Source organism: Bombus bifarius, unplaced genomic scaffold (assembly GCF_011952205.1).
Source record: "Bombus bifarius isolate JDL3187 unplaced genomic scaffold, Bbif_JDL3187 scf7180000009355, whole genome shotgun sequence".
Taxonomy (NCBI): domain Eukaryota; kingdom Metazoa; phylum Arthropoda; class Insecta; order Hymenoptera; family Apidae; genus Bombus; species Bombus bifarius.
In genome coordinates, this window is record NW_022885068.1 from 26,981 (window position 1) to 53,691 (window position 26,711).

At 34.0% G+C, this 26,711-nt stretch overlaps 3 protein-coding genes across 7 annotated transcripts; 1 reads left to right on the plus strand and 2 right to left on the minus strand.

The window, feature by feature from the left end:
- Positions 1–762: 762 nt before the first annotated feature.
- On the minus strand, positions 763–15,750 carry LOC117215115 (integral membrane protein DGCR2/IDD-like). 4 transcript variants are annotated; one of them, XM_033461546.1, is made up of 4 exons: positions 14,053–15,750; positions 11,181–11,358; positions 9,939–10,087; positions 763–803 (listed from the first exon to the last, which is right to left on the minus strand). In XM_033461546.1, exons 1-4 carry the CDS (start codon positions 14,062–14,064, stop codon positions 777–779), a joined length of 366 nt encoding a protein of 121 aa, XP_033317437.1. In that variant the 5' UTR covers positions 14,065–15,750; the 3' UTR covers positions 763–776. The 4 variants fall into 4 exon arrangements, with proteins under 4 accessions (XP_033317437.1, XP_033317434.1, XP_033317435.1 ...); XM_033461543.1 differs by lacking the exon at positions 763–803 and adding an exon at positions 1,590–1,839; XM_033461544.1 differs by lacking the exons at positions 763–803; positions 14,053–15,750 and adding exons at positions 1,590–1,839; positions 11,422–11,559.
- A 4,572-nt stretch (positions 15,751–20,322) lies between these two features.
- On the plus strand, positions 20,323–23,179 carry LOC117215116 (katanin p60 ATPase-containing subunit A-like 2). The gene is made up of 8 exons (XM_033461548.1): positions 20,323–20,385; positions 20,686–20,756; positions 21,173–21,370; positions 21,460–21,739; positions 21,916–22,084; positions 22,143–22,255; positions 22,469–22,668; positions 22,819–23,179. The coding sequence occupies exons 1-8, from the start codon at positions 20,323–20,325 to the stop codon at positions 23,177–23,179; spliced, it is 1,455 nt and encodes a 484-aa protein (XP_033317439.1).
- Positions 23,180–24,526: 1,347 nt separating this feature from the next.
- LOC117215117 (survival motor neuron protein-like) lies at positions 24,527–26,451 on the minus strand. 2 transcript variants are annotated; one of them, XM_033461549.1, is made up of 6 exons: positions 26,172–26,451; positions 25,803–25,985; positions 25,563–25,677; positions 24,860–25,157; positions 24,669–24,739; positions 24,527–24,600 (listed from the first exon to the last, which is right to left on the minus strand). In XM_033461549.1, exons 1-6 carry the CDS (start codon positions 26,223–26,225, stop codon positions 24,542–24,544), a joined length of 780 nt encoding a protein of 259 aa, XP_033317440.1. In that variant the 5' UTR covers positions 26,226–26,451; the 3' UTR covers positions 24,527–24,541. The 2 variants fall into 2 exon arrangements, with proteins under 2 accessions (XP_033317440.1, XP_033317441.1); XM_033461550.1 differs by having other exon boundaries at positions 24,542–24,600; positions 26,181–26,450.
- Positions 26,452–26,711: the final 260 nt, after the last annotated feature.

The following is a 26,711-nucleotide window of genomic DNA, read 5'->3' on the forward strand; positions in this document are numbered from 1 at the left end:
TACAAGTGTAAATTCCGACCAATTGCGGGGAGACGTAACCGCGAGGAGAGACGATAATAGGGGTGATTGAGTTTGTATAACACTGTGATTCACTGAATTATAAATTATATATTTCCAACACTTAGATTACACTGACGTAGAGAAATAAATAGTCAACAACTTGTCGCACGAAGATGTGATAGATATGTACGCTAGAGCAGGGCTCTTATAATGGAAATTAATGTATTAATGGACTTAGCACTATAATATATTTAGGAGAGAAGATGTATGTAATATCGTGATGTAATATGTTTACAAAACGTGGACAATAGAGATGTTAATCAGACAGAAAAGACGATTGTGGCTTAACTTGAACTATTCATACCAAACGTACAGAAAACAGCGCAATCCACACTCTCTCGGCAACGCCACTCGCAACCTCCGTCTCCGCTCGACTCGCACTCGGCTTCTCGACTCGCACTCTGTTTCTCGACTCGCACTCTGCTCCTCGACTAACTATTGTCGCATTCTATTGCCCTTTTCCTAGGCCCACCGCACACGTGTTCCGCAGACGCTCGTGGCCAGGGTCACGTAGGTCTTTTCCACGAAACTATGCACTTGAAAAGACCGATGACACATTGATGGGCCCGACCTGACGCATTGAAGACACATGGCGAAACAATACAGGGAAGTGAAAGTTATGGTGGGTCCTTAGGTTTATTGAGGGTCGAAGTGACGTTACGCAGGCCGGTTGTTGTCCGGTGGCTCGAGCTGGCGCGGGCTGGCGTGCAGATGTTTTAGGCGGCGTAACAACAAGGAAGATCCTAGAAAATGAGAAGGGTGGATTAGAAGAACGAAGAAAACTCGAAGAAGATACAGAGACAGAAGTCAATTCAAAAGGTATATTAAATAATAAGTGCGATTTACTTGATACCGAAAGAGCTATTGAAATTAATGATACGGTTCAAGATATTAAATTTACTGAAGGTAGGAGCCGCACTCAAAATGATATGGAAGATGTAGTAGAAGTTTCACAAGAATTATCTAATAAAAGTAAGTTATCAGAAATAAGGATTGCACTTAACAAAATTGAATATACAAAAACTATTTTACGGAATAAAAAGAATTCATTAGAAAGAGAAAGAGGAGTAAAGGAAAAGAAGAAAATGTACAGACAGAACTGCAGAGTGCAGTGTATCAATGTGCACTAAAAATGCAAGCAACGTGACGATTACTTTTAGAACACCACAAGCACCACGAAAACACAATCAAGACCAAACAAGATCAAGTTCAAAAGTGAAGTTACGTGAGCTTATTACTGCTAACGACCAAAAATTGAATTACGATCCCGAGCATCAACTCGCTGATCTTCAAGTAGAATGTTCCGACAAAGACAGGACGACACAAGAGTTCGAGAAGCACATAGAGGACATGAAGGAGGAAGTGCGAAAATTAGAATTGCAACTCGACGAGTTACAAAAAAAAGAAAAACATACACGCACGTAAAAAGAGTTCAATCTTTTGGAATACAAATTGAAGAACTAACAATAAAATTAGAAGAAATAACACAGAAGAAATAAGTCACAAATATGAAATTGCCTGATGGCTGATGTTGATCGTTGACGTTTATAATGATTGAATTTCGTCAACGGCGCCATCTGGATCCTTGTTGAAAAATTAGAATAGCCGCAACAGCACCATTGAGCTCATCGCCCAGAGTAGAGTTTGTTCATGAGTCGAGGAGCTGGAGAATATCATATCCTCAAGGACATAAATTTCACCCGTTCCGGTAATGTTTTTGACGTGGTCCAAGCATTCAAACTCACAACATCGTTTTCCAAAGCGAAATTTCCAGCATGGCTGTAATAAACAGAAATCGATCAATTGTACAGATCAATCGTCACTCGACTGCTCGAGAATTCAGGTCATCCAGAGAATAGAATAGAGACGTGGAAAAATGTAGTGCGATCATCGCAGTGGGAGGAAATAGGGGGATAGGGACCAAATGAATGAACGAGATGTTAAGGACAACTGACGATAAGTTCTTCTTTTGTCGAGAATTGCATGTTTGTGAATGGTTTGTGGGTGGTTAGGTGGAGAGAATTGAAGAGTTTGGAGGTGACTGGAAGAGTGTTTTGGGCAAGGTAGATTGCAGAATAGTTGCGGTAGCATTGTGTTAATTATGGGTTTGTACATGTAATCTTTGTATGTATCACTATATACAACCTAACGTATATCTTTAATAATACATCAGAGTTTTAGTTATTTCATAGCTATGAATTTTATACTCTATAATCTTGACGTTTTATTTCACAGAAGCGTTTGAATATCCATAAAAATTAAATGAACCAATGTATTCATTATCTTATAGAGAAGATATATTATTTTTAATTATGTTCCAATTATTTATCATGATCCTGATTTCCTTATTCTGAAAATTTGAAAGGAAGTTTTGTAGTTTGATACTTTCAGCGACAAAGGGTCAATATTGCTTTAGTATATTTCGTCACATATACATGTATATTTATATATCCACCGAAAATGCGCTTTTGTAGACAAACGCTCGATTCGCGTCATAGCTTTTAAAGCTTGTCGCATCTCAATCCGTTGGAAAAAGTTTTTCCTGTAGCATATTTTATTTTTACGAACCAACAAGGTCTTTGTTTATTTCCTTCTTTTCTTTGCTCCAATTCGCCCATTGTTTTTTCAAGGATAGTATTTCAGAGCCATTAGTCAAGTTCATTGTAACAATAAACGTACGTTTCGGAAACATTTTGTGCTGTGAAACAGAATACACTAAAGTTTGAAGGTCACATCGATTTTCGAAAGTTTATAAATGGAGGTGTATGACAGTATCACCAGCGACAGTATCACTGTCCCCAAGCGCCAAAATACGTTCTGACTACTATTTTATGTATCTCACAGAAGTATGTCTTCATTCATCATCTCCCATGCCATCCACCAACGTGTTCTTAACATGTTATCTCCTAGTAAAATATTGATGTTGAGTCAGATATCCAACTGAATAATCTTTTCGGTGTCTACTATAAGACATTTAAAACCAAGGCTCGTACACACGTGTGCTTATACGTCAGATGTAATACTTAACACGAAACCTGCTTATATTAATATTAAATTTATGCATAGTAGGATGTTCGACCTTTGTAAAAATGAAATTATAATACATACAGTTTCACCGTGGAAAAGTGAATCTTTCTAGCATGTCCACGCAAATGCAGGATAGGGGAGGACTGTGCATGCACCAAACAACTTTACGTTCGTAATTTTTCACACAAATGTACAACTGTAGGGAAAAAATTATCTCTGATTTTTCGGATGTTAGGAATCGACAATATCGCATAACGGAATGCTGTGTTCTACGTATTCTATTTTTGTTACGAAAGTGGTACAAACGAAGTCCACATAAGAATAGTACAACAAAATCGGTTGAGGTTAGGTTATCGTGCAGATATCGCGGCTTTTGCATTGGAAATCACGCAACTGCCAGTCTCGTCGTTCCTTGTAAACGAAAGAAAGGTATTGTAATCGGTCGGAATTAACATAAAACTCGTCGCATGCGACCATATGGCCTGAATGTTGAATAAACGAGAGTAGAGCGCGAGCTATGTGATTCTAACCGTTTAGGCGGAAACTAATGATTGTAACCAGAGCCGAGATATATGCCAATATTACTTTGCTCGACAAAGCGTATAAGATGAGGAGAGAATCGCGATAAGGTAGAACAAGAGACAGATATTCTCTACGTAAAGCAAGTCTGTCAACTAGATTGAAATCCTATAGCTATAACTACAGTGAATCCATATTCTGGCGAATTGTCTTTTCACAAATGAAGCTTCTGAAGAACGGAATTGATACAATAACTACTGTTCATTCATAACTACTGTTGTAAGAATCTATATATTTGTCTATCTATATCTATATATATCGATCTATATATATTTGTCAGAATGTCATTTTATCAAAAAACCCATCCTCTGTAATCATAGTTTAACGAAGCATAATTAATAGAAGAGGTAGAGCGTTAAGTGGAGATGATTTAATCACAGTTAAGTAGATAAATCTCTATATTAGTCTCTTTAATTAAAATGTCCTACGTTTTATTTGCGTCATTTTTTTCCTTCGTCCAATTTAAAATGTTTAAATAACAATAGCCTATACAGTATAATTTTATGTAAAAAAAATTGATTATACCATGTTTATTACAGATATTTAACATTTTTGTGTACATACAAAATTTAAATTATACCTCGCTTGAGAACAAAAATTCTATTTATTTTCCTAACATGTACTAATAATTATTGATCAAACTAGAAAAAGCTGGAGGAGATTACTTAGGAAGATTACTTAGCATCTTATATTCCTGGCAAGGCTCGAACGTTTTATCTTCCTTTAGATTTTCCTAAGTTTCCATTTTTCTGACTTGCTATTTTAGTTAGCTTAGTATACGTGCTATACATAGGTATGTATAGTGTCATGATCGCGACAGTCGTGAGTTACCCACGCTTTATCCTCTGTAAACTATTTATAAAAGAAGAACAAATTACATGTTAGAACTTTCATTCAATTTACCAATACAAATAATTTTAAACAAGAAAAAAGACCTAATGCAGTGGTTTCAACTTAAACATATGCAACAGTTATTTACGAATAAATAGTATAAATCTTTTAGCAACATGAAATTCGCGATATTTATTCAAATATTTATATTTACAGTGCGCCATCAGCAAAGAAAACGTGTTTATCGAAAGGTGCGCTATCGATTTTATGCTTTTTTATGCTTTTGCCACGCAAACAGGGAAATTGCAACTCAAAATTGAATTCGCACTGCAAAGCGTCGACGTTACGACATCAATTACATACTTCAAAAACACCGAAGGTATCACACGGAATCAGAGAGATTCTATGAGAAGTTAAACGCATAGTCACCCTATTGGGAATAGGATTGCTTTGATTCGAGCTCAAACATAGGGAAAGCTGAAAGAATCTTTTGCGGATCTTCCTTCTTCTCTACGTTGGATTTTATACAAAACGACTTTAACCTTTTCAAGGAAATACGGAAATAAGGATTTTAGATAGAGAGATTTATCTGGAAGGAAATGGATAGAAAACGTAGAACCAGTTCTTGTTGGTTGAAAGATTTTTTCTCTTCGCAGAGATTCAAGCTTTAAAGAACGATCAAATATGTGCGCAGCTGACTTACGCGTGAAGTTATTATTAAAAAAAATTGTTGCATTTAAAAGGATAAATATTAATTTAAATTTAAAAAAATTGTTAGTTCAATTATCATAAGTTTAAAGATATGTAGATATTGTATTTACATATCGAAAATCAGACAGCAATATTAATTAACACACCTAGTCAAACGCACACGTACTTTAAAACCGTGCTTTAAAATCGATATTCGCTGAAACAATACATCGCTCTGCGCTTCCAATTTGTTTTCGCACGAAGAGTCAGTCCACTCATTGTTACCGTCACCATCTCTACCGTAATCTATATTACTCGAATAAATTCTATATCTTAATTGGAAAATCACATATTTTAACGAACTTCCTTATTTTTTGTTTTTTATGACTTTAATTGGCAATTTCCATAATGTTCTATAACTTGACAATAGACTGATAATATTTCAGGATATATATACATACATCATGTTTTTGAGGATTCTGTAGTAAAATATATTATAATAAATTATAGGAAAAACAAACTATTTAAGAAAAAATTACCACCTTCGAGTAATAAATTATAGAAGGTTACCAATGTAATTTAAAACTTAAAACTTAAAAATAATCTATTACACGTAAGAAAGAAAAAGATTTCTTCGCAAACGGTAACTCGAAAATTACAGCCATTGCTGTAGAAACATAGTTTTACAGGGAGAAGAATTTCGCTAGAAACTCTCGACGATGTCACATCAAGCGAAAATTCAATAAAGCGATTACTAACCATACTACCAGCGGCAATCGTGTTACGGCAATTCGTAAATCAGTTAGTCTTCTATTTGCAGAAACGTCTCTGGCAATATCGTCACACTCTTGATTACGTCGGCGCTATCAAATGGTCTTTGGAAGAAAGTTTTAAATCGTATCGTATTAAATTTTCCATTATCTACTTTTGCCCATGGCGTCGTTCCAACAAATGAATTCGAGTTCTGAATCGCTTTGTCTCGTATTACGATTTTATAACGGTGTTTCTTTAAACTTTAAACGATCGTAATAAATGTATTTACGGACGATGACCGATATCTGGTTTGTCTTAAAGTTTCAACTAATTAGTGCCCCGTTACTTTGGACGTTATGAAATGTTGTATAACCAAAGACTTATCTTCTCTTTTGGTAGTTGCATAAGAGAAGACTGAGCCATTGAAACGCTCGAATAGATTAGCTGATTCGCTTAACGTATTTTTACTTCCGACGAGCTAAACACAAGAGCAGAAAGCACATAAGGAATAATACAGAAACGTCAAACGTATACAGAAATATATTTCGTAAAAGCATTAGTACGTAACATGTCTTTATAATTCTATTTATGTATAGTAAAATGGCTTGTATCCATTTTCATGAATTATGACTGACATTTCAAAGCATTCATGTAGATATGTAACTCTGGTTAATTAATAATTTAACAATGCGTCATGAAACGTATCATTTTCGTTTCTTCCTTTGTTTCGTTATACACGGAAACGAATTTGTAAATAAAGATGTATAATCAACGATAACATATGACAGCGAGTATAATAACTGTCAGCAAAGGAAGACGTCGGTAAAATGATTGTGGCTGATTTCAGTGTATCGGTAAATAAGCTTTGACAGACGTTGCCGGGGGACTCGGTGTCGGTGAAACCGCGTCGATCAAATGATTGTCAGTAATTTAAAGATAACCCAATTTATTGATCTGTCTCCCCTTCATGGCGTTGTACGTCTCTCTATAAAACATATTCTACCTCGGAGGGCTGAAAAATTTAACTTGGTCTCACTGGACTGGACTGTAAGTAAGAAAATTGAAATGCAAAATCCACGTGTGAGCGCAACGGTTTAGATGGAAAGTTCGATAGGACAATTATGTATATTAGCCTGAAAGAAAGCTCGTGGCTTCGCACGCAACACGTAATTTCCCTCGCTGAAATAATCCTATTACAACGATACGATTTAAAATTTTCCTTAACAGACCTCGCAATGTAATTCTTCATCTACAATTTTTTATTCGGCCTGAAACAAGAGACTTTCGAAGCCTTATAGAGTCTCGCGAATCTAAAAGTCAGGTTTCAACGTATTTTCGCGTCTTATTCTATAATACTGAAGACATTAAAGGTGTTAACGATTATTGTCTCACTATGTACGTACATCAAACGAGTACTTACGTAAGAGACGAATGGAAATGGAAACAGCCGAGAATAATTGAAGATAATTTGAATACGTTCCAGGCTATAATACAATTTCTCGTGAACCGTAATTGATTCGCAGAAGGGAATTGCTGCTTCTCACGACTAGCAAAGTGTTTCGCAAAAAAAAAAAAAGAAAAAAGAAAAATGGTATCGGAAGGATAGAAAAAAAGCGGTGGCCTACATCAAGCAATCTTCATGCCGATAATGCATTTATTATTCAGTTCGTTCATTTTCTATCGCGTAACAGACACTGGGATAACTGACAGAACGAGCGTATAAATCTTGCATCTCTCGACCTGACTTCTCCCGATGGAAAAATATTTACTGGTCTGGAATCGTGCATCGCTAATTAGTAAAAAAGTAATAAGCAAGAAAGCAATTATACTACCGGATTGGTATTTCTATTTTATTAGAGATTAATTAACCTGAGTAAACCAACAAAAACTTATCGAAAATCAATCGAAATTAAATCACCTTTTCAAACAGGCTATAAATAGCCAACTAATATTTGCAGTAATAAACTTCACTTTCGAATAAAGTATACGCTCTATAAATTGTAAATTGATAATTTCGTTATTATATCATTTTTCTTAGTCTAAACTGAATTCAGTGAAAAGAGCTTTCAATTGAATTACACACTTCATTAGTTTATGAATTATATTCGTTACCATACGTACAAAAGAAGGGTGACTGGTTTAAAAATTCAAAGGGTAGAACCTCCAAGCTCACGATTGGAAACAGATTCAGTTCAATGGTTTAATTTGCCATTTAATTGAATTCTCTGGCAATTTCAGCGAACTGTGGGCTTTAGAAGTGTCCAGCATTCAAAGGCAAGACCTCCTCCATCTTTCTCTTTCTTTCAGTTCCAACCTCAAGTAATTGACCTGTTAATTCGACGCTATATTTACATGCTAGCAAGGGATTCAGACGACTTCATTGCGTTAAATTCGCAATTTAGCAAACACGAATGTCTCAATCAATTTGTAGTTCGAAACAAATAAAAGATAATCAATTTTTCAAAATAACAATCGATATGTTCAATGCATTTGTCGATGCATTTGATCGTTATGTTCATTTAGCATTTTTATAATAAAAGCGTAGAACACATGTACATACACATAATATTCCATGAAATGATTTATACAGACTATGAGTCTCGTTTTATCATATTATAAAAGAATGAATTTCTCCCAATAAATGTAACTTCATACAAAATCTCGTTTAAAAAATTCAGTTTTTATTCTCATCAAATTAATTTAATATCGGAATATGTCATTTTAGTCGTTATAAAAATTTTATGTCAAAAAGCGTTCACAGATACATATATAAATAAATGTCCAATCCTATGCATCTATTTAAATCATTATTTAAATTCATAATTTATGAAATCTGAACTTAAATATTTATTAACAATATTCTGACGAATATGTAATGAAAGATAAAAGCAGCTTTATTTTTTTTATAGGATGGCTCATGCTTTTTATTCATTTTATGTTTTTCGTTGTCAGCGCGTAACTACCTATCAGCCGCATGAATGCCAGGTTTTACTACTCAGAAGCGAAGAAGCGAAGAAGCAAATATACGTTACCTTGCATGGAAAAACGTTAGATACATATAAAAGTCATAACGTAGCTATTTACACATGGGGAATATTTATTTTTGTATGAAATATTTTTGCTTCTGAATTCTCATTATAAATGTACGTCCATTTCCTACGTTAAAGTACGTCTCTGCTTTGAAAACCTTCATTTAAATATAACGGTTAACAAAATATTATTAGAGAAATATTAAAACGAGACGCTAAAAGAACATTTTAATAAAGTACAAATGATTATTTGTTCTTTATTAAATTGCACTGCTGTAACTCTAATTTTATTAAATTCTAAATGAATCATTTATAAACTGAACCGGAATATAAAATTTTATTCCGCAAAAATCATAAAGTTGAAAGTTAGGAACGAATAACAAATGAATAACCTAGTTTCATTAAAAGGCACGTGGTTAAGGTACGCCAATCCGCGTAATAACTTTGACACTCCAATTATTATAAAATATGTATCCTTAAGGGATTTTTTTGCGCGAATGCAAAATACTTTTCATACGTGCAACTGAATAAATGGGGCGTGATTTTCAATATTTCTTTTTGTAGAATTTATAACAAAGTAACTTTTTCACAAATGTTTTCGCTAACATTTTTACAACGTAAATGTCTTCTTTTGTAATTAATAATTTCAACATTTCTCTGAACAGTTTCGTTGCGATAAAAAAAATATACAAAGCTTATGACGTGCTTGTTTAAAAATATTTATACGGAACAAGACTTTGAATTTGTCAGACCAATCGTTCTAACGAACGAATAAATTAAACGACTCGTAACAAAAAATTATTCCTGTCCATGTTTCTCTTTGTAAAAGTAATTCAAGGCAAGTTAGATGAATCGCTGTGTACCCTATTCGCGTAGCATGTGCTTTAACGACCAGCGTGCAAGCGTTAACGGTGTGCTTTAGTTTCTCTCTGGTTGTGTTAAGTGTTTAAGTAATGAGCATATACTCACTTCGGGCGGGTGGCATACGATCGACGTGCACCAGTCCGGCCTCGAATTATAGCAGATGCAGTAACTGCAAACCGAAAGTCCGTCCTCAAGCGTAAGAGCATGTCGAATGGTTTCTCCATGAAAGTCAACACAGCTGCTGTTTGTAGCATCTGAAAACGATTCTCAGCTTGAATATCTTTGCCATTCGACGGTCGTACGCGCAGTTACGTTAACCGTTTCAACGCCACTCAGCGTGATCATGCTGTACGCGTAGTGTGGTGAACTGTGTCGCGATGTTTGGTTACGATTGTCAATTCACAACGCGCTCGGTTCCGAACGTAGCTTGTCGCTAGTCTATCAGAGTTTCCTCTCGTAATTACTTTTCTTTCAAATAATCGTAAACCAAATAAAGAAAAAACTAATGTATAAATTACCTCTTGAATTGAAAAACCAATTACAGAACGTCACACAAACAAAAGGTAAAGCACGAATATTTGGCAACCTTTTGACTCTTTAGTGTAACGTTTCTGATATAGCTGATGAAGTGAAGCGTGAACGCGTTGAACGGTATGTTTCGACAAAAAAAAAAGAGCAGTGCAATCGAGTTGATCGGCACTTCTCGTAAATAAATAAACGAAGCGCTATTGCGCTTCATGGTACAATCCGATACGGATTTTTAAAACATCCCTGATACTGAAACGGCTAATAGCGTTACGAAAACGATCGTGCCAGGAAATTTTTGTTCAACGGATCCGCATTGCGGCTGCCACGATGCTTCTACGTAGCATTGATGCTTCATCGATGAAGCACGATTGAAATTGGATATTCGATTTCTTACTGGGGAGAGAGTTTTCATATCGTGTTTACTGTTTCACTTCGCAAGTGTGCTTTACAGTATACGTTAGAACTTGAAATCGAGCTATTTGAGTTAAAGTCGCTTGTAGCTTGAAATGACGTTTAAAGGATATAAGAATAATAGAAGGCTAAAATTCAAAAGTGTATATATACATTACTAATATATAATGCCTATAATATATAATATAATAAATAATAATGCCTATATATTGACTACTTTATCAGTTAATTAAATCCGTGCATATCAAGTTTTCTATAATTTAGTACTTTCGTGTAACTACAGAAATTTGATGCAATATAAAACTTGATTAAAACAGCGATTCATTAGGAAACGAGAATAATGATGCAAATATTTTTTGTAGCCATTATATAGGATTTCGATCGCATAATTAATCAGTATCAACTTACCATTCTTTAACGGAAAAGCGTAAAGAGGGACAGGCGGTACGGAGACCGCAATTATGATTACTTTCAAAAAAAATCTCCAACAATACATCTTCTTAGTTGTAATCAGATCAGATGCGATCAGATGCGGATCAGAAAAGAAGTTTTGCAGTGACGTAAGTACTGCAATAGCCAGAAGTATCTGCAACAGAAATCAGAATACACTCGTTTTCGCATGGTTGGATCAATTTCGCGTGGGACTAACCTGATTGAACCTAACGCGGGATAATTGCTCAACTCACGACCTTAATCAGCCCGCTTGATTCTCTGTAAATGCTTGAAATTGACGCTTGGATTCTTTCCAGATTAACTAGCTTTGCCCTCCCCCCCTCCCGTTATCTATTTTCTTAGATCGACTTAAACTGCCGCAACATATTATCTTTCTTCTTTTCTTTTCTTTTCTTTTCTTTTCTTTTGATCTTTTAAAGCCCTAAATCGCTGGCTATTATATTTTGTACACTCAATTACTCTGTAAGTCATAAGTACATATGTTTTACAACGTTATTTGTCATATTTCAGTTAAACCCCAGAAAAGCCAGAAATATATTTGCAGCGTGTTTTAACGCGTCCCTGGCAAAGATCTCAAAAACGAGTTGCGACACAATTTAAAGCGACAAATAGCACCGCGTGTCTCGTTGTGGTAACACACGGTTCGCCAGCTTTTTAAAGCGCTCTCCGTTTGCTTTTTCCTCTCTTCCCTGTCTCTTCGTTTTTTCTTAACGAGCAAAACCATTTTCGCGAGGACGAGAGTACGGAAATGACGTACTGGCAATTTTGTTTTGTGATAATACAAGCAGCTCGGTTTCAGTGAATTAAACTTGGCCCCAAGCTTCTACTTATCCCTACCTTCCTTTCCTTTATTTTCCCTTCTATATCGGTTTTGCGGTTTTCCACATTTCCATCACAATAAACCATGTTTTTTCTCGATTTTACATGTTAGCCAATGATTCACGGCAAAAGCGTCGACTGTAAAAATATTTGTAGTTGCAATAGCAACAAGTATGTTTTCTCAAATAGAAAATATTGGCAGCGTACACGCTGGCAAAACAATTCATGAATAGCTCGTCCTCTGCTTGTTATTTGTTTCGATACTGTTAGCAAACAAATTCATGAAACATACTGGTATAGCGTAAAATGAACATAAAAGTTTTGCGTACACTTGAGAGCTGAACTTTGGCTGTTATACGTATATTATATATATACGCACACAGTTATGTATATGTATATATATATAGAAAATTCCTTAGAACTTTGAGCTTAATAACATATTAAAATCATTAACATTAAGGAGGTGAACTTTACTTACCAATTACCAAAGTTTCTTCCGCCAAATAATACATAAAAATTGAAAAAGATAATGTAACTAGTTTTAACTTTTTTTTGTGTTATAATTTGAATCACTCGATTTATCCGACTGAGGATGGTCGATCGCAATCTCAATTTATACATATTCTCATCGCATGAAATAGATCACATGAGGGATTTTCAAAAGTCGATGGAATATTAATGGCGATTAATTATTTACAGGTGTATTCTGTGCGGCTAAAGCAGTCACCTAATGAATTATTGAGTACCAGCAATGTTAGCGGTAAACAGGATTGCGGCTATGAATGATTCTCTAATGTGTATATTAGAGATGAATTTGATAATTTATCCTCATAATATGCAATCCGCTTTTAAGTGGAAATCATAATTAACAATTTCTGTTTGATCAAATATGAAGAGCAGATAAATCGATACGCTTAAATCAATATTAGAATTTCTTAACATTTTTATCAAATATTTTAGCACTGTAGAAGCGTCGTAGTAGAGAAATATTAGGTTGTTCCAAAAGTTTCTTTCGTTTTATAAGAAAGTAATAGATGTACAACATTTTTCGTTTTATATTATTTTATTGAATTACGTGTGATCCACCTTTTTCCAATTTAATATAAAATAATATAGAATAACATAACTGTCATTTCTTTATAAAACGAAAGAAACTTGGCACAACCTAATAGGAATTTACTTTTATTATCCATTATAAAAATGGATTGTTAATCCTCTAGGAGATACGAACAATATAATTGCAATTAATAAGGAATAAGCTAGCATAACTTAAACCAGCTTTTGCAGAAAGCTATTAGCTGAAGATGTTTATTAAACAATGACAACATGAATTTTCTTAAGTACCCCATTTGGTACTTAATCTACTTCGTAAGTACTGTGTGTCCTAGCCTTCAAAGGATGCAATTTTAACCAGAATGTTTCACATTACCTACCCGTATTGTTTCCTTGTAATATAATTTATATTTACATTATCTACGTTACGTTACATTCTACGCGTTAATGTAATGTGATTTTTATTTCTAATCGAAGTTATTTAAAATTTGTAGTATCTCAATAAAAAATTAACAGCCTGCAAAAACTTCACAGAAGCATTAGTATCTTCGAAACTATTGAATTCAAATGGCTAATATTCTTTAACAATATGCACTCGACGACGTTTATCGAGAGAAGTGATACTATTATGTGACGTAATAGTTAAACTTTCAATTCATATACATATATCGTTTATGAAAAAGTAGTCATTCTGCTTTTGTGATCTGTGACACACTATAAATTCTCATAAGCTAACTAACGCGTAATCTTCTGTAACGTATTAATATAATATAGGTATGTATATCTCGACTTTGAGCAACCAATTGGTGATAAATAAGCTTTAGTACATACTTCTTACACGTAACAAGAGACCAATTAACATCTCTGCTCTTAAAAGAAAAACGAAAGAAACTCTGAAAAGCTGCAGAGTTCAGGTCGAATAACACCAGCTCAGATAAATGACCCTCTAACTTACCTTTGTCCTCATCGACGTCAGTGATTTTAAAGCTAGTTATAAAGTGCACTTCTCAGCCAGCGTCCACGGCAGTCAATATTATTTAACGGATCTTAACGCGATGTAAAAAGGGAAAAAGGAGGAAAGAAGGAACAGGGAAGCAAAGAGAAGAAACGAATTTTTCATTTTCTCGAAACTGGATCAAGTTTCAGGCTGCTCGCCAAAGAGTCTGTAGCTAACGAGACAAGATTAGACAAACCACGCTTTAAAATTTCCACAGAACTATAATAATCCTCGAAATCAATACGATTTCAAATCGATCCATCGCCTGATTAAAAAATGAGATAGGATGAAGCTCACTAGTCGACCTTTGAACTTTCAATAGTGCTTACGGCTCGTATACTCTAGTTTGAATGCTACAATGTAAGCCAAGTCAACTGTAACTAGCGTTCGCGTGATTGTCGCTATCTATTATTCACGCGTTACACGTTCACCAGACAAACGCGTCTACCGGTTGACATTGTTTTCTGTCCTGAGTTTCAAAGCAATTATGTTGCTTCGTGTAATCAAATCTCGCCAAACTAACGATAAGTTCTTGTTTGATCTTACACAGTTACTAAAACTATACAAGTTAAACCAATCTAGCCTAAACAAGTAATGTCGTTATATATTCTTTTTTAAATCTATATATTGTTTAATAAATCGTGGTTAGGATATAGTAGCTGACAAAAATATTCGGACAAATATATTTGTAGAAACATTTTAGGAGTGTATTATGCATAGTGGCACCATTTAATACTGTACTGTGACTATCATGGTCGTGTTGGTATTATTCGAAACTAATCTGAAAATCTGTATGGAATTTGTAAGATATTTAGTACGAGTACTGTGCATTACTGATATGTACACAACCGAGACGAGATAACGAAGGTACTGCTCTCCATCGTTCATCGCTACGCGTTGCTAATAGCAACGTATAATGCATATATATCTCGCAAAGACCATAAAAGTACCCAATGGAACCACGTTTAATATTTGATAATAATGTCCCATTACAGTTTCGTCATTTTCAATTAATTAAACACGACCCTCTCTTTAAAAATTAGAAGATAAAATACGTAATACAAATCTACTCGAAATCTTTTAAACCTTACGGACGACTACTTATGGTCTTTAAAAGCAGCAGGGATTAGCAGAATATTAACTGCGGATTTTTCTTGGACCGCAGCATGCAATATGGAATATGGTTATTAAAATGTACACTGAAAATTTCATATCCATAAGATACTCGTGCTTGTAGAACCTTGAAACTGAATTCTTAACCCAAATAGTCGACCGCGATACTCGAGAAATTTTGCGAAGCTGACGTCAATACCAATATGTACCGTCGTTGTGCTATTATTTCGTGATAAGCCGTATTGATTGCACTTCCATTTCACGGAATTAATTTTTCCACACAAAAAGTGATAACGATAATCGAAAAAGGAAAAATATACTACCACTTTTCGTATCAGCATACACAAGCGCACTCGATTTTACACGAGTATACAATTTGCAAATTCGACGGAACGATCGGATTTAATTATTTTTTCGATATTTCAGGCATCAAGTTCTATTTACACATCGAACGTTGAAATACGGCGAAATACAAAATGTACAAACCACTCTGGACATTAATTAACTTTAAACGTTATTGATTAATTAAAGAAACCAACCATTGTGTTGATTTTTACACTTTGAAAAATTGTTATCCACTTTTGCTTTGTTTAAAAATTGAAAAAAAAAATACGTTTATTGTAAGTCACGAGTATCTCTTTTATTTATTTAAACTTTAGATCAAATATTACAATTTATAAATATATCATTTATTTAGATATACTTGTAATATCTGTTTTATAAGTTTGTACAACCATTTATCTATTTATCTATTTTATTTGCACATAATCTTTAAAGACTGATTTTGTAAAGAATAAAAAATTGTGATTCTATTTAAAAACGATCGTGTCAGACTCAAGTGATAAGCGATATATATTTCAGCGATATATATATTCAGATTTCACCATCACATAAACGGTGCTATTGGAAACGTTTCACAATGGACGTCTTACAAGCGCCTGCGATGTCCGTCATATGTAAAGCTATACCACTGAATCACGGCCGCCATTTAGTGATTAAGGTCGATCACTTAGAGCTGTTAATCCGACATAATGGCGAGCAATACATCGAAGACATTATTGGAAACACAGTTACAGTTCAATTTCATTGAGCTTATTTGCAAATAAATGTGTACAATATATTTTAGAGGTTTTAAATATTATTGCTGACTAAACTTCGCGTCTGCGCATCATCTTTCTTTAACTTTTTTTGCATTTTCTTATCGACGCATGAAGACGAAATGCGTAAATTTTATTATTTATTTAAACATTACTATATTGTGCTCAAAGTAGCGGAATATCGTTTTATTATCAATATATGAAGAACTAAAAGAATTAAAAAAGAATTAAAAAAATATGTAGTTCAATCAATACTTCGTGTATTTTTCTATCTCCACAAGACAATATCCGGACCAGTTACGCTTACAGTATCAACAAAGATTTGTCCAGCCATACGGAATAAGTCGTACTCAGTAGTTTAAAAGTATTAACCGCACGAACTCCAGAAACACTTTTGAAGTAACTTTCGAACCAATAAATCCCCGAACTAAGAACTGTCATATTTCGTCTCTATTTATCGAATATTGTTAGAAAATGCAAAAAAAAAGAAGTTAAATAGAAAAAGTACTTGGAAACTTAAAAGAAAAAATCTCGAAAAATCTCTTAATACTTTTTACTGTCGTCTTGAGACGCACTATATGTTAAGCTTCTTCGTAGTTACAACTTTTACCGCAGATGTAACGAACTGACAAATGCTAAATTTTAAATAAATGTTTTTAAATAAATGTTTAAAATAATACATTAAATGTATTAACTTTGTTGCGCAGTTTCATTTAATTTCTTACGATACGGAGGGTTTAATTACGTTTAAGATATCTATTTGAATCTTTTAAATTCGAAGTTTTTTAAAAAATTACCTTAAACTTTATAAAATTAAATCGTCTTTCCACTTTGTTGTATCATAAAACAGTCGTCTTAAAATATTCTATATTTTCCTCGTCTTAAAAAATCTCCCTACAGAAAGAATAAAGAAGAATAAATTTCCATACGTTAAATTTCGCGTGATTGATGGAATACATAACGATAACGAGAACTAACTAGCGACAACAAGCAACCATTAGCAAGGACAACTGGCGACTATAACTGTCGTCTCTATGATGTATGGCGACTAAGGAGAACAGCCAGCAACTACGGATTACATGTAACAACCAATTGCCCCACTTCTAAAAGGCAACTAACTTGCAAACCCTTTGATGGTTTCTGTAGCGTGATATACCCCTTGAACGTGGTTAAAGAATGTGGTCGCCGCTGGACGGCGGTTTGACAGCAGAGCGATCTCGCCAATTCAAAGCTTGACATTACAAACTACCGAGAATCATTAGGCTCGTTATCGAGCATCTAGCTTTCAGAAGGTGCTTTATCATATGATATGACTTCACGATATTTTTATAGCAAGAAGAATGGCCAACCTCTAACAAAACAAATTTTTACTAAGTGCTGCATGTGAACTGCAGGCCGGCCTACTAGGGAAATTTGACGAATGAATAAACTAAAATATATACGAATATATTCGTTATATCATAAAATGCCCGCATTATGTTCTCTAACACCATAGAGGAAGCTAAATTTATATATTAAAAAATTGGAATACCTGTTGTAAGAGAGTTAATTAAATTCTAACCTATCGATGACTCCATAAAAACCTTTATTTCCTAAAAATGTATATCTTCCAAATTCTCCTTAGAAAGTATCATAGAGAAAATATGAAACCTGAAAAGTACATCACGCTGATGCCTCGATCAACCCTCGTGCTTCGCAGTCCATGTGTCCGAGCGATGAATTCCCTCCAAACAAGGAAAAACCAAAGGGAGGTCTTCTTCGAAGGACGTGAGAGGGTAAGGAAAGCAACGGGAACGATGATCACGCAATATACTGGCGGCGTACGTATAGAACGGCTGTTGCGAGAGAGTTCGCAAGAAACAAGAAGAAAAAAGGAATCGTAGGCCGACGCGATTATACGCTGTCGACGGACAAACAGCGACTGAGCCTAACTGAAACGAACTCTGTCGCAGTATGAGCACGGGCTACGTTCGCGGGTCGATCGAACACGTTCTGCGCCTCTCCTCGGCACCGGCGTCAAAACCACCCCCGACGAGCGCAACGCACTGGTGCACATGCAATATTAACCACTGGTCTTTCCTTTTTCGCGCGATATTATATCAGCACCTATGATACCATTTCAAAGACCGCAATCAAAACATTAAATACCGCATTAAAGCCATACAATAATTCGCAATATTCATTCGTAAACGTTATTGTATATGTACTTAATTAATCGTTATTATGTTTCGAATGATTTACTACCTCGTATTCCATAAGCAGATATATGGTTCATTTTCACCTCAAGTACGATATAATTTCTAACAAATGTTTATAATTCACAATGTAAAATATTTATAATTCATTGGAAATATTTTTCTATCACGGTATAGTGGTCAAATTTCACATAAATCACAAAGCTATACTCACGACATGACAAATCATGAAGATGTCATGAAAAATGGCATCCGTCCATATATATTCAAACGCAACGAACAAGTTCGAACTTTTCGAGAACAAACGATTTGTTCGATAACATCTGTCGCGAGCTTCTCTTCCTTTAACGATAACAATTGACAACTAAAGCTCGAGAGGCTCGTAAGGATGAACAGCGACGAGTATCTAGAAGCTATGTACTCACCTGGGCAAGGAGACTCCAACACCAAGGACGTTGGAAGTTTCGAGAAGCGATGATGGAAACTGAAGTAGCACGTCAGGTCAACTCCGGCGAAAACTGCTAAAGAAAGAAAAATCCAACTAATTTGTTTCCAACGATAAAATGAAATTAATTTGTTTCACAAATTATTAACTGGATATTATTCAAAAATTATTCAAAATTCGCTTGATTGATTCACGGCCCGGGACATTTGGGTCATACCATTTTGGTAATGGACGAAAATGGCAGAAGGAAGAACGACCGTTTTTTTCATATTTCTCTTTCCCCGGGAAACGATGGAATGCCCGAGCACCTTGTTTCATTTCCTCTCGACATCAATTTCAATCTTTTTAAACGAAATATAATCTGAACGATGAAAAGTTCATTCAAATAATGCTCCGCGCCAGACACTCACGAAAATTAAGAAGAAACACGGAAAATTCGCGAATAAAACGGATTTCTTTGTCCCAGTGAGATAATAAACCTCGTTCACGTATTGGTTTTTGAAATCAATATATCCACCAATGTGCACTCGTTTAACAAGGGTGATGGAACGTGCCAAAAATCTCTCAAGAGGGTCTTGGCAACGGAAGAGTCGAAAACGTCACAATTATGAATGAAAAATTCGAATAGTTGCTGATTTTACAGTCGAAACCGATAAAGAACTCCAGATATTCCCCCAATTAATTTACAATAAATTCGCGAAAATGATCGATTGCTGACGTCATTGTATTCTAGAAAGATTGTAAAACGATAAGAATTTATTGAAAAAACTTATATTCGATGATAACACTTCTAATAAGAGTACTAAGAGGAGCGATTCTGTACTCACCTTCCTGTCTCGAAGTACCGAACGCAATTAACCGTCCGCCCAGGATGGAACCGTTCGGAACTTTTGTAAGTCACTGCACGGCCGCTGCTTATGGTGGAAATGTAATAGATATAAGTACAGAGCGCGTGAGCGAACTAAAAACGCGATAGAGAAGTAGAGAGAGGATGTTCCGTCCTTGTCTAATGACGCGCACTTGTACAGGAAATATGTAACAGGGGTATACGAGCAGCGTCAGTGTCCACTAGTGTGCATGCCTGATTAAACAAGGACAGGAAGTATCTATACATGGTGTTCTCTTTCTATTTCCATGTTGCATCCATCTTACTATACAGTACACACACTCAGCTATTCTATCATTATATTTGTGCGTTGCTTATGTGTGAACCAAACATTTCCATGGCAACAAATCGTTTGTCTCTTGTTTGATGCTCGGTTTTCAACGGAGTTGAAAGAATTTTTTAAGAGAAACGTAATGGACGGGTTGTTTTTAAAGTAATAAACGGAAATTCTCGTATCCATTGAGAAACGATAGGCGATTTGAAAGTGTCACTATGAACGGTGATTTATCGATGCAAGGTAGTATGAATAAGATATTTTATAATCTGCGAAAAAAGGTAAGGAATATTCTAGATTTTAGATTTTAGATTTTAGAATTTCCACGTCACAGACGAGTGTGTTTTGTTATTTGATTTGTAATATTGCTGCAGTTCTCTTAATAGCTGTTCGTTTCATGCGATACTCGCACATAGTATCTATGACTTTTGCTTCTAACAATTTTTATAATTAGGCTGTATCAAATATTTTTAACGTTCGTGTTTCATGAAAAATCATGTGTAACTCGTTGAATTCGCAAATGTAACAAAAAATTACATGAAAAAACTTATATTATTGTAATGAAAAAATAATTATATTAGGAGGAGAGTCGTATTTCGGAACGTCATCGGAACATATTATACCTTGTATGTGATTATTTGGAACACAATGGGTGAGTATATTATAATTAAAATATATTCCTAGTTCCAATTCTCTTGAATAGTGTCAGTGACCAATCGAAATAGAAATCAGTGGACATCGTGGAAAGAGAAGGCGAAACCAAATTTGAAAATTCGACATCGGTAATTCAGTAGTTAAGAATAACTCAATCGATAATGTAGATTAACTAGTTATAAACAAATATATGAAATATAAATTCAAATTATTCTTATCCATCTAAAAATTGGAAATTAAAGAGCAGAAGACAAGAAATTATCTTCGAGGATTTATATAGTAAATACATTCTTTTGCCTGTCTTACCTAGAGATAAAACAGTTGTTTGATGGTTATCTTATAGTGTTCAGTCATTGCGAAAAATATTTTTAATCAGTTAAAAACTATAATTAATTAAAAACTACATTTCTTTAGGTATATAGACATTAGCGATGTATTATTCCGGGAAGCTCGTCTATCTCCCGAACATCGGGTCTGCGACAACATCGATTTGGAAATTATCGTTGCAGAGTATGAAAATTATTACAAGATGAAATTTCAAAAATATCCCATATTGTGTAAGAAAATAACTGGAAGGGAAATGACGAGGGAAGTGACAAATGCAAGCAAAACGTAAGAATTTAAATTATTTAACGATATTAAACGGTATTCAACGTATCGTATTCAACGTATCGTATTACAATATGATCCAGTGTTTGTAGAAGTATTGAGACAAAAGCCAAATCTGTTAGTAAAGAAGCGAGAAGTGAGCCTGTGAAAGAGACGAATCTACAGCAGAAGATAACTGATGACAATACGAATCATATTAATCTCGCAATGACAGTGACGTCACTATTCCCCAATGAGAGTGATGGACGTTCATCAGAAGAGCTATTTAACGTCCCAATGGAACAATCCATGCAATCGAAGATATTGAAATGCATTGAAAAGCTTTATTCAGATAATCCGGAATTACGAAAGATTGCTGAGGACATCTCATGCGTAAGTTATTTTCGATTAATATACGTATCGTAAAGCTTTTAAACGATAAAATTCCCGTCGATAAACCGTCCAACGTATATCGACGATGACGTGATTTCAGTAACGCTTCAAATATCAAATTACGTAACGTTTACTTAATATAGAGAAGACGCCATTTTATCTTTGTATCGTCACAGGAGATCATAGTAAACAAATTAAATGTACATTGGGATGACGTTATAGGCCTAGAAGAATGTAAAACCGCTGTTAAGGAGGCCATTGTGTATCCCCTTGAGTATCCTATCTTTTTTGATGGCCCGTTTTCCCCCTGGAAAGGTATTTTGCTGTACGGCCCACCTGGTACAGGTAAGATACTCGCATTCTTTTCATTTCTGTACGTGTTTACAAGAAATATACAAAACAGGGAAAACGATGTTAGCGAAGGCAGTCGCGACAGAATGCCATTGCACCTTTTTTAACATAACTGCCAGCTCATTGGTCAGCAAATGGAGAGGCGATTCCGAGAAGTATATACGTGTAAGTTGCTTTGTCTATGTAAGTTTCTTTGTTCCTTTGTCTATGAAGGAGAGATTCTAGGTATAAAAAGATTTGATTTTATTTTTCGTCATTTATATATAAATAGAATAGTTGTTTGGAAAACGAAATGATATCATATTCGTGATGAGGCAATGAATTTAAGGAATTTCGAATATAATATTTAATGAATAATACATTTGTTAAACTGAACAGGTTTTATTTGAACTTGCCTATAGTCATTCGCCTACAATTATTTTTATCGACGAGATTGACTGGATCGCCACAAATAAAGGAGACTGTATATTGTCTGAACCTGCAAAGAGATTCAGATCAGAACTTCTTTCTAGATTGGATGGATTAGTGTCTAATGAGAATTCTAATGTAGTTCTTCTGGCTACAACTAATTCCCCTTGGTACGTATATCACGTTATTTCAATGTTTTCTAAGTTGAAAATATCGTAATATTTCTCCAAATTCCAAATATGTTATTGTGTTGTTTGAAGTATTCCTTCATTATTATTAGTATAATAGAACGATAATATTTATTGTAAATATGTTATTAGGGGCATTGATGCAGCTTTACTCAGGCGTCTCGAAAAGCAAATATACGTATCATTACCCAATGAAGTTGCTCGACTTGATATATTCAAATTATACCTTAGCAACCACTTATTAGAAAATACAGATATTGTAAACCACATAGTAAAATGTACTGAAAGATATTCTTGTGCAGATATAAAATTGCTTTGTAAGCAAGCGTGGCTACTAGAAATAAGCCCGATATGGAGGAGACTTGAAAAGAAAGAAACACCTGTTACCACTTTGAAATATGAATTAAAAAGTTATGAAATATTAGCAAAATTGTTAAAAAAAATGTCACCTACAGTTATGCAAATAGATAAATATGATACGTGGAACAAATAAATACGCAATCGTAAGGACAGATATTGAAAAATATAAATAAATGGATTATCGTTCGAGAAATCATTCGCATGTGTGTGCATGTGTGTATGCGCGCATGTGTGTCATGTGTGTGCGTGTGTGTGCGCGCACGCGCTATAGGCTAAGTTTAAAATGTTCGGTTGTATTATATCCTTGTATTATATATGTCGGAGATGAAAGGAAAACCGGAGCCTTCCCTTTGCAATTTTGAGGAAGCCTTCTAATGCTTTAGCCTAGATTTTATCATAACTGTAATTAAGCAATTGTCATTTGTAATTGTTTGATATTTGTGAAAGCGAAAGTGGGTTCGAGGTGACAACTGGTCGCCGAACGTAGCCACGGTCACGGGATAAACGTTTTGCCTGACGAAGGTGTGGATCGGTTGTATTGTTCTCCCTAGAAATCACATAGAATTGTACTTTAGAGATGTCGATATAATGGGACACACGTTGTATTAGGAATCAATCTCCAGACAGAAACTGCCTAGTAACGGCGTTTGAATCTTTCTCGATGTTTCCAAAGAGTATACAACAAACTTTTGACAGAAATTGCCTAGCAACAACGATTGGAACCTTCTCGATGTTTCCAGCGAGCATATAACAAACAAATGCAGTCGTATAGCGAAAAAGATTTTCATCAGATATTCATTCGTGTGATCGCCTTGGAAAGTGATACATCGAGCAATTTACCGAGTGTCTCAGCAATTGTATTTTGTGTTTAAAATTATTCTACACATAGTAAAGAGTTATCCCGTTGACCGTGGATTCGTTTGAACCCCGGAACATTGTTAATAGCGTTAATTAAATTCATTATTCGTGAAACCTATCAATCGTTAATCTCATTATACGTTAAATTCATTATTCGTAAGACATATTATTCGTTCCTCTTATTGTTCGTTAAACTTATTAATCTTTAATCTAATTATTAGTTAAACTTATCGTTTGTTAATCTTATTATTTATTAAACTCATTATTCATAATATTTTGTAAAATCTTGTTTATTCACGTAAATATATTCTCTGTTTCGAAAAACAATGGCTAATTCAAACAAAGGATCATTACGCGCCTTAAATCCTAATTATAACCCGACATATATATGTGAGTGTATTTTATCAAAAATATGTTTTTTAGTTTTTCTTATCTTAGTAATTATTTTTAAAAAAATAAAGTCTTATATGAAAATAAAGCTGTTCTTTATTTCAAATAATTGAAGTAAATAAATACAATGAGTTTTATATTTTATATTATCTTATATTATATCTTATATTTATCTTATATCTTATTATAATATCTTATTTTAATATCTTATATCATCGTTATATTGTTATTGAAAAAATTGATATAATCAACAGTTCTTCCTGTTCTCTTGATTGTTTCTTGCTTGTTTCAAACCACGATAATAACCTACAAAAGAAATAACATAGTCCATTGAAAATTTAATATACAATAAAATACTTATGTGAAATAATTACCTCTGTGAAAACCACTAATATACCATGACATCAACATACTTGAAAGTGCGTCTGTATCATTATCTGGTAATCTAGTACATTTTATTAAAATTTCGTATTTTTTTTCCAAATAAAATGTTAAACTTATTCCAAATTACTTATTAATATTAGAAGTATTCAGCATTCCATTAGAATTTTTAAATTGTACTTACTTGGCCATTAATTGTGGTGGTAAAGGAGGTGCAGGTGGCATTATATCAGTCATCGAATTGAAAGATGGTCCCGGTATGAAGTGATGTTTATACGCATTTGCTTCTTCAGAGTCACAATCCATTTTTTCTACATTATATTTTTTCGAATTTACATTTGTAGAAAAATTAGTCTCACAAGTCTCATCGTTCTCTTCATTGAATTTCTCTTCCAAAGCTTTCTTTTGTTGTGCTATTTGACTTTGCAAACCTTCTGATTCTAAAAGAGAACTCAACTCGACTTTCTCTGTATTACCATAGCCTAAACACAGAGTAAAAGAAATTTTTGTCATTTAATAGAATGACTGAGTGCCATTCAGTTACTGTCCTTACAGGCAATGTATTAGAATTTCCCGTGCATAAATGTATATGTATAAATGTTTGCCTTGATATATGTAGTAATAATCACTCGTCTAATGAGGAGAATTATATTCCAAGCAGCTAATAATGAACAATAAGTAACATGCATGTTTATGGTTCATGACCCTATATCCCACTATATCATCTATGGGTCTCCCCATAGACATTGACAGGTACTCCTGCCCAGTTAAGGACCTGCTGAATGACACTGTGATAGACTATGCGAAAGCCTTTACTTCATATATATATATATATGTATTTTTAGTACATTTCTTAATTGACATAACCATCATGCTAAAGGTATTACCTACAAATTTTACAACACACGTGCCATTGTTTTCGTAAATTTTTGATATTATAGCTTCATAAATTTCTCCATCCTCTGAGTATATTGCACGACAAGATGCTCCTATGATCCATTTCTATAGAGAAAAGATGTGTATACAAATAAATATAAGTAAATAGCAAAATAAAATAATTTGCTTCTTAATCAATATATTTAATAATATTCTGTATCAAATTTGTAATATTCTATCAAAATCACAACCTTGTGTAATTTACTTGCGTGTTTAGGCTGCTTAAGATTTTGTAGGTTTTCTTTCGGTTGAGAATTTCCAACATCCATTCCCATTCGCTTGATAACTTCTTCTATTGCTAAATTTATTGCTTTATCATATGCTTCTATTAATGCACTATCATCCCAAACATTATCATTGGCTGTGTCTGTATCCTTTTGAGATAGCAAATTATACGTTATTAATATTGATACAAGTATTTTATTATCAAACTATTGCAAATTATCATATATGTCATTTTTCAAAAATTGACTAAAAGGTAGTGGATACTGTTAATTACTATTATGCTAAAATCTTGTACTAAAATAATGTTAAAACCATTACGATTACGTTTCCATTACCATACATACGTTTCCATTTCCTCGTATAAAAAGAACATTCATATCATCTGCCATTTTAAAATAACATCATTTAAATATTGAATTTGCTTCTGAAATATTAATTTGTCTCATTTCTTTAACTCTAACACATTGTAAACAATGATGACATTATGCCAACTATAATACTAAAAATCTATTCCCCATTCATTCGAAAGATTATTTTTTGAAGCAAGGTTAACATTGAATGTTCCCAAACTTCAATAACTGTATTTTACTTTCTTTACAATATCTAACAATATATTAGAATACTATAAAAAAATATTGTATGCACAAGAAACTGTTTATAGTGAAATAGCAAAAGAATTAATCACATATTATAACTAAAACGAGATTGTTAAGTAGATTATATTATACTGCATATGCGTTAGTGTTTCAGCTGGTAAATATAGTTTTTATATCTGAAGATAAATAAGATTTAATTCTATAAAATTGCATAATGAATTATACATCTATCTATTACTATTCGTATTTCCCCTTAGTTGTATGTTGTCAATAGCATCA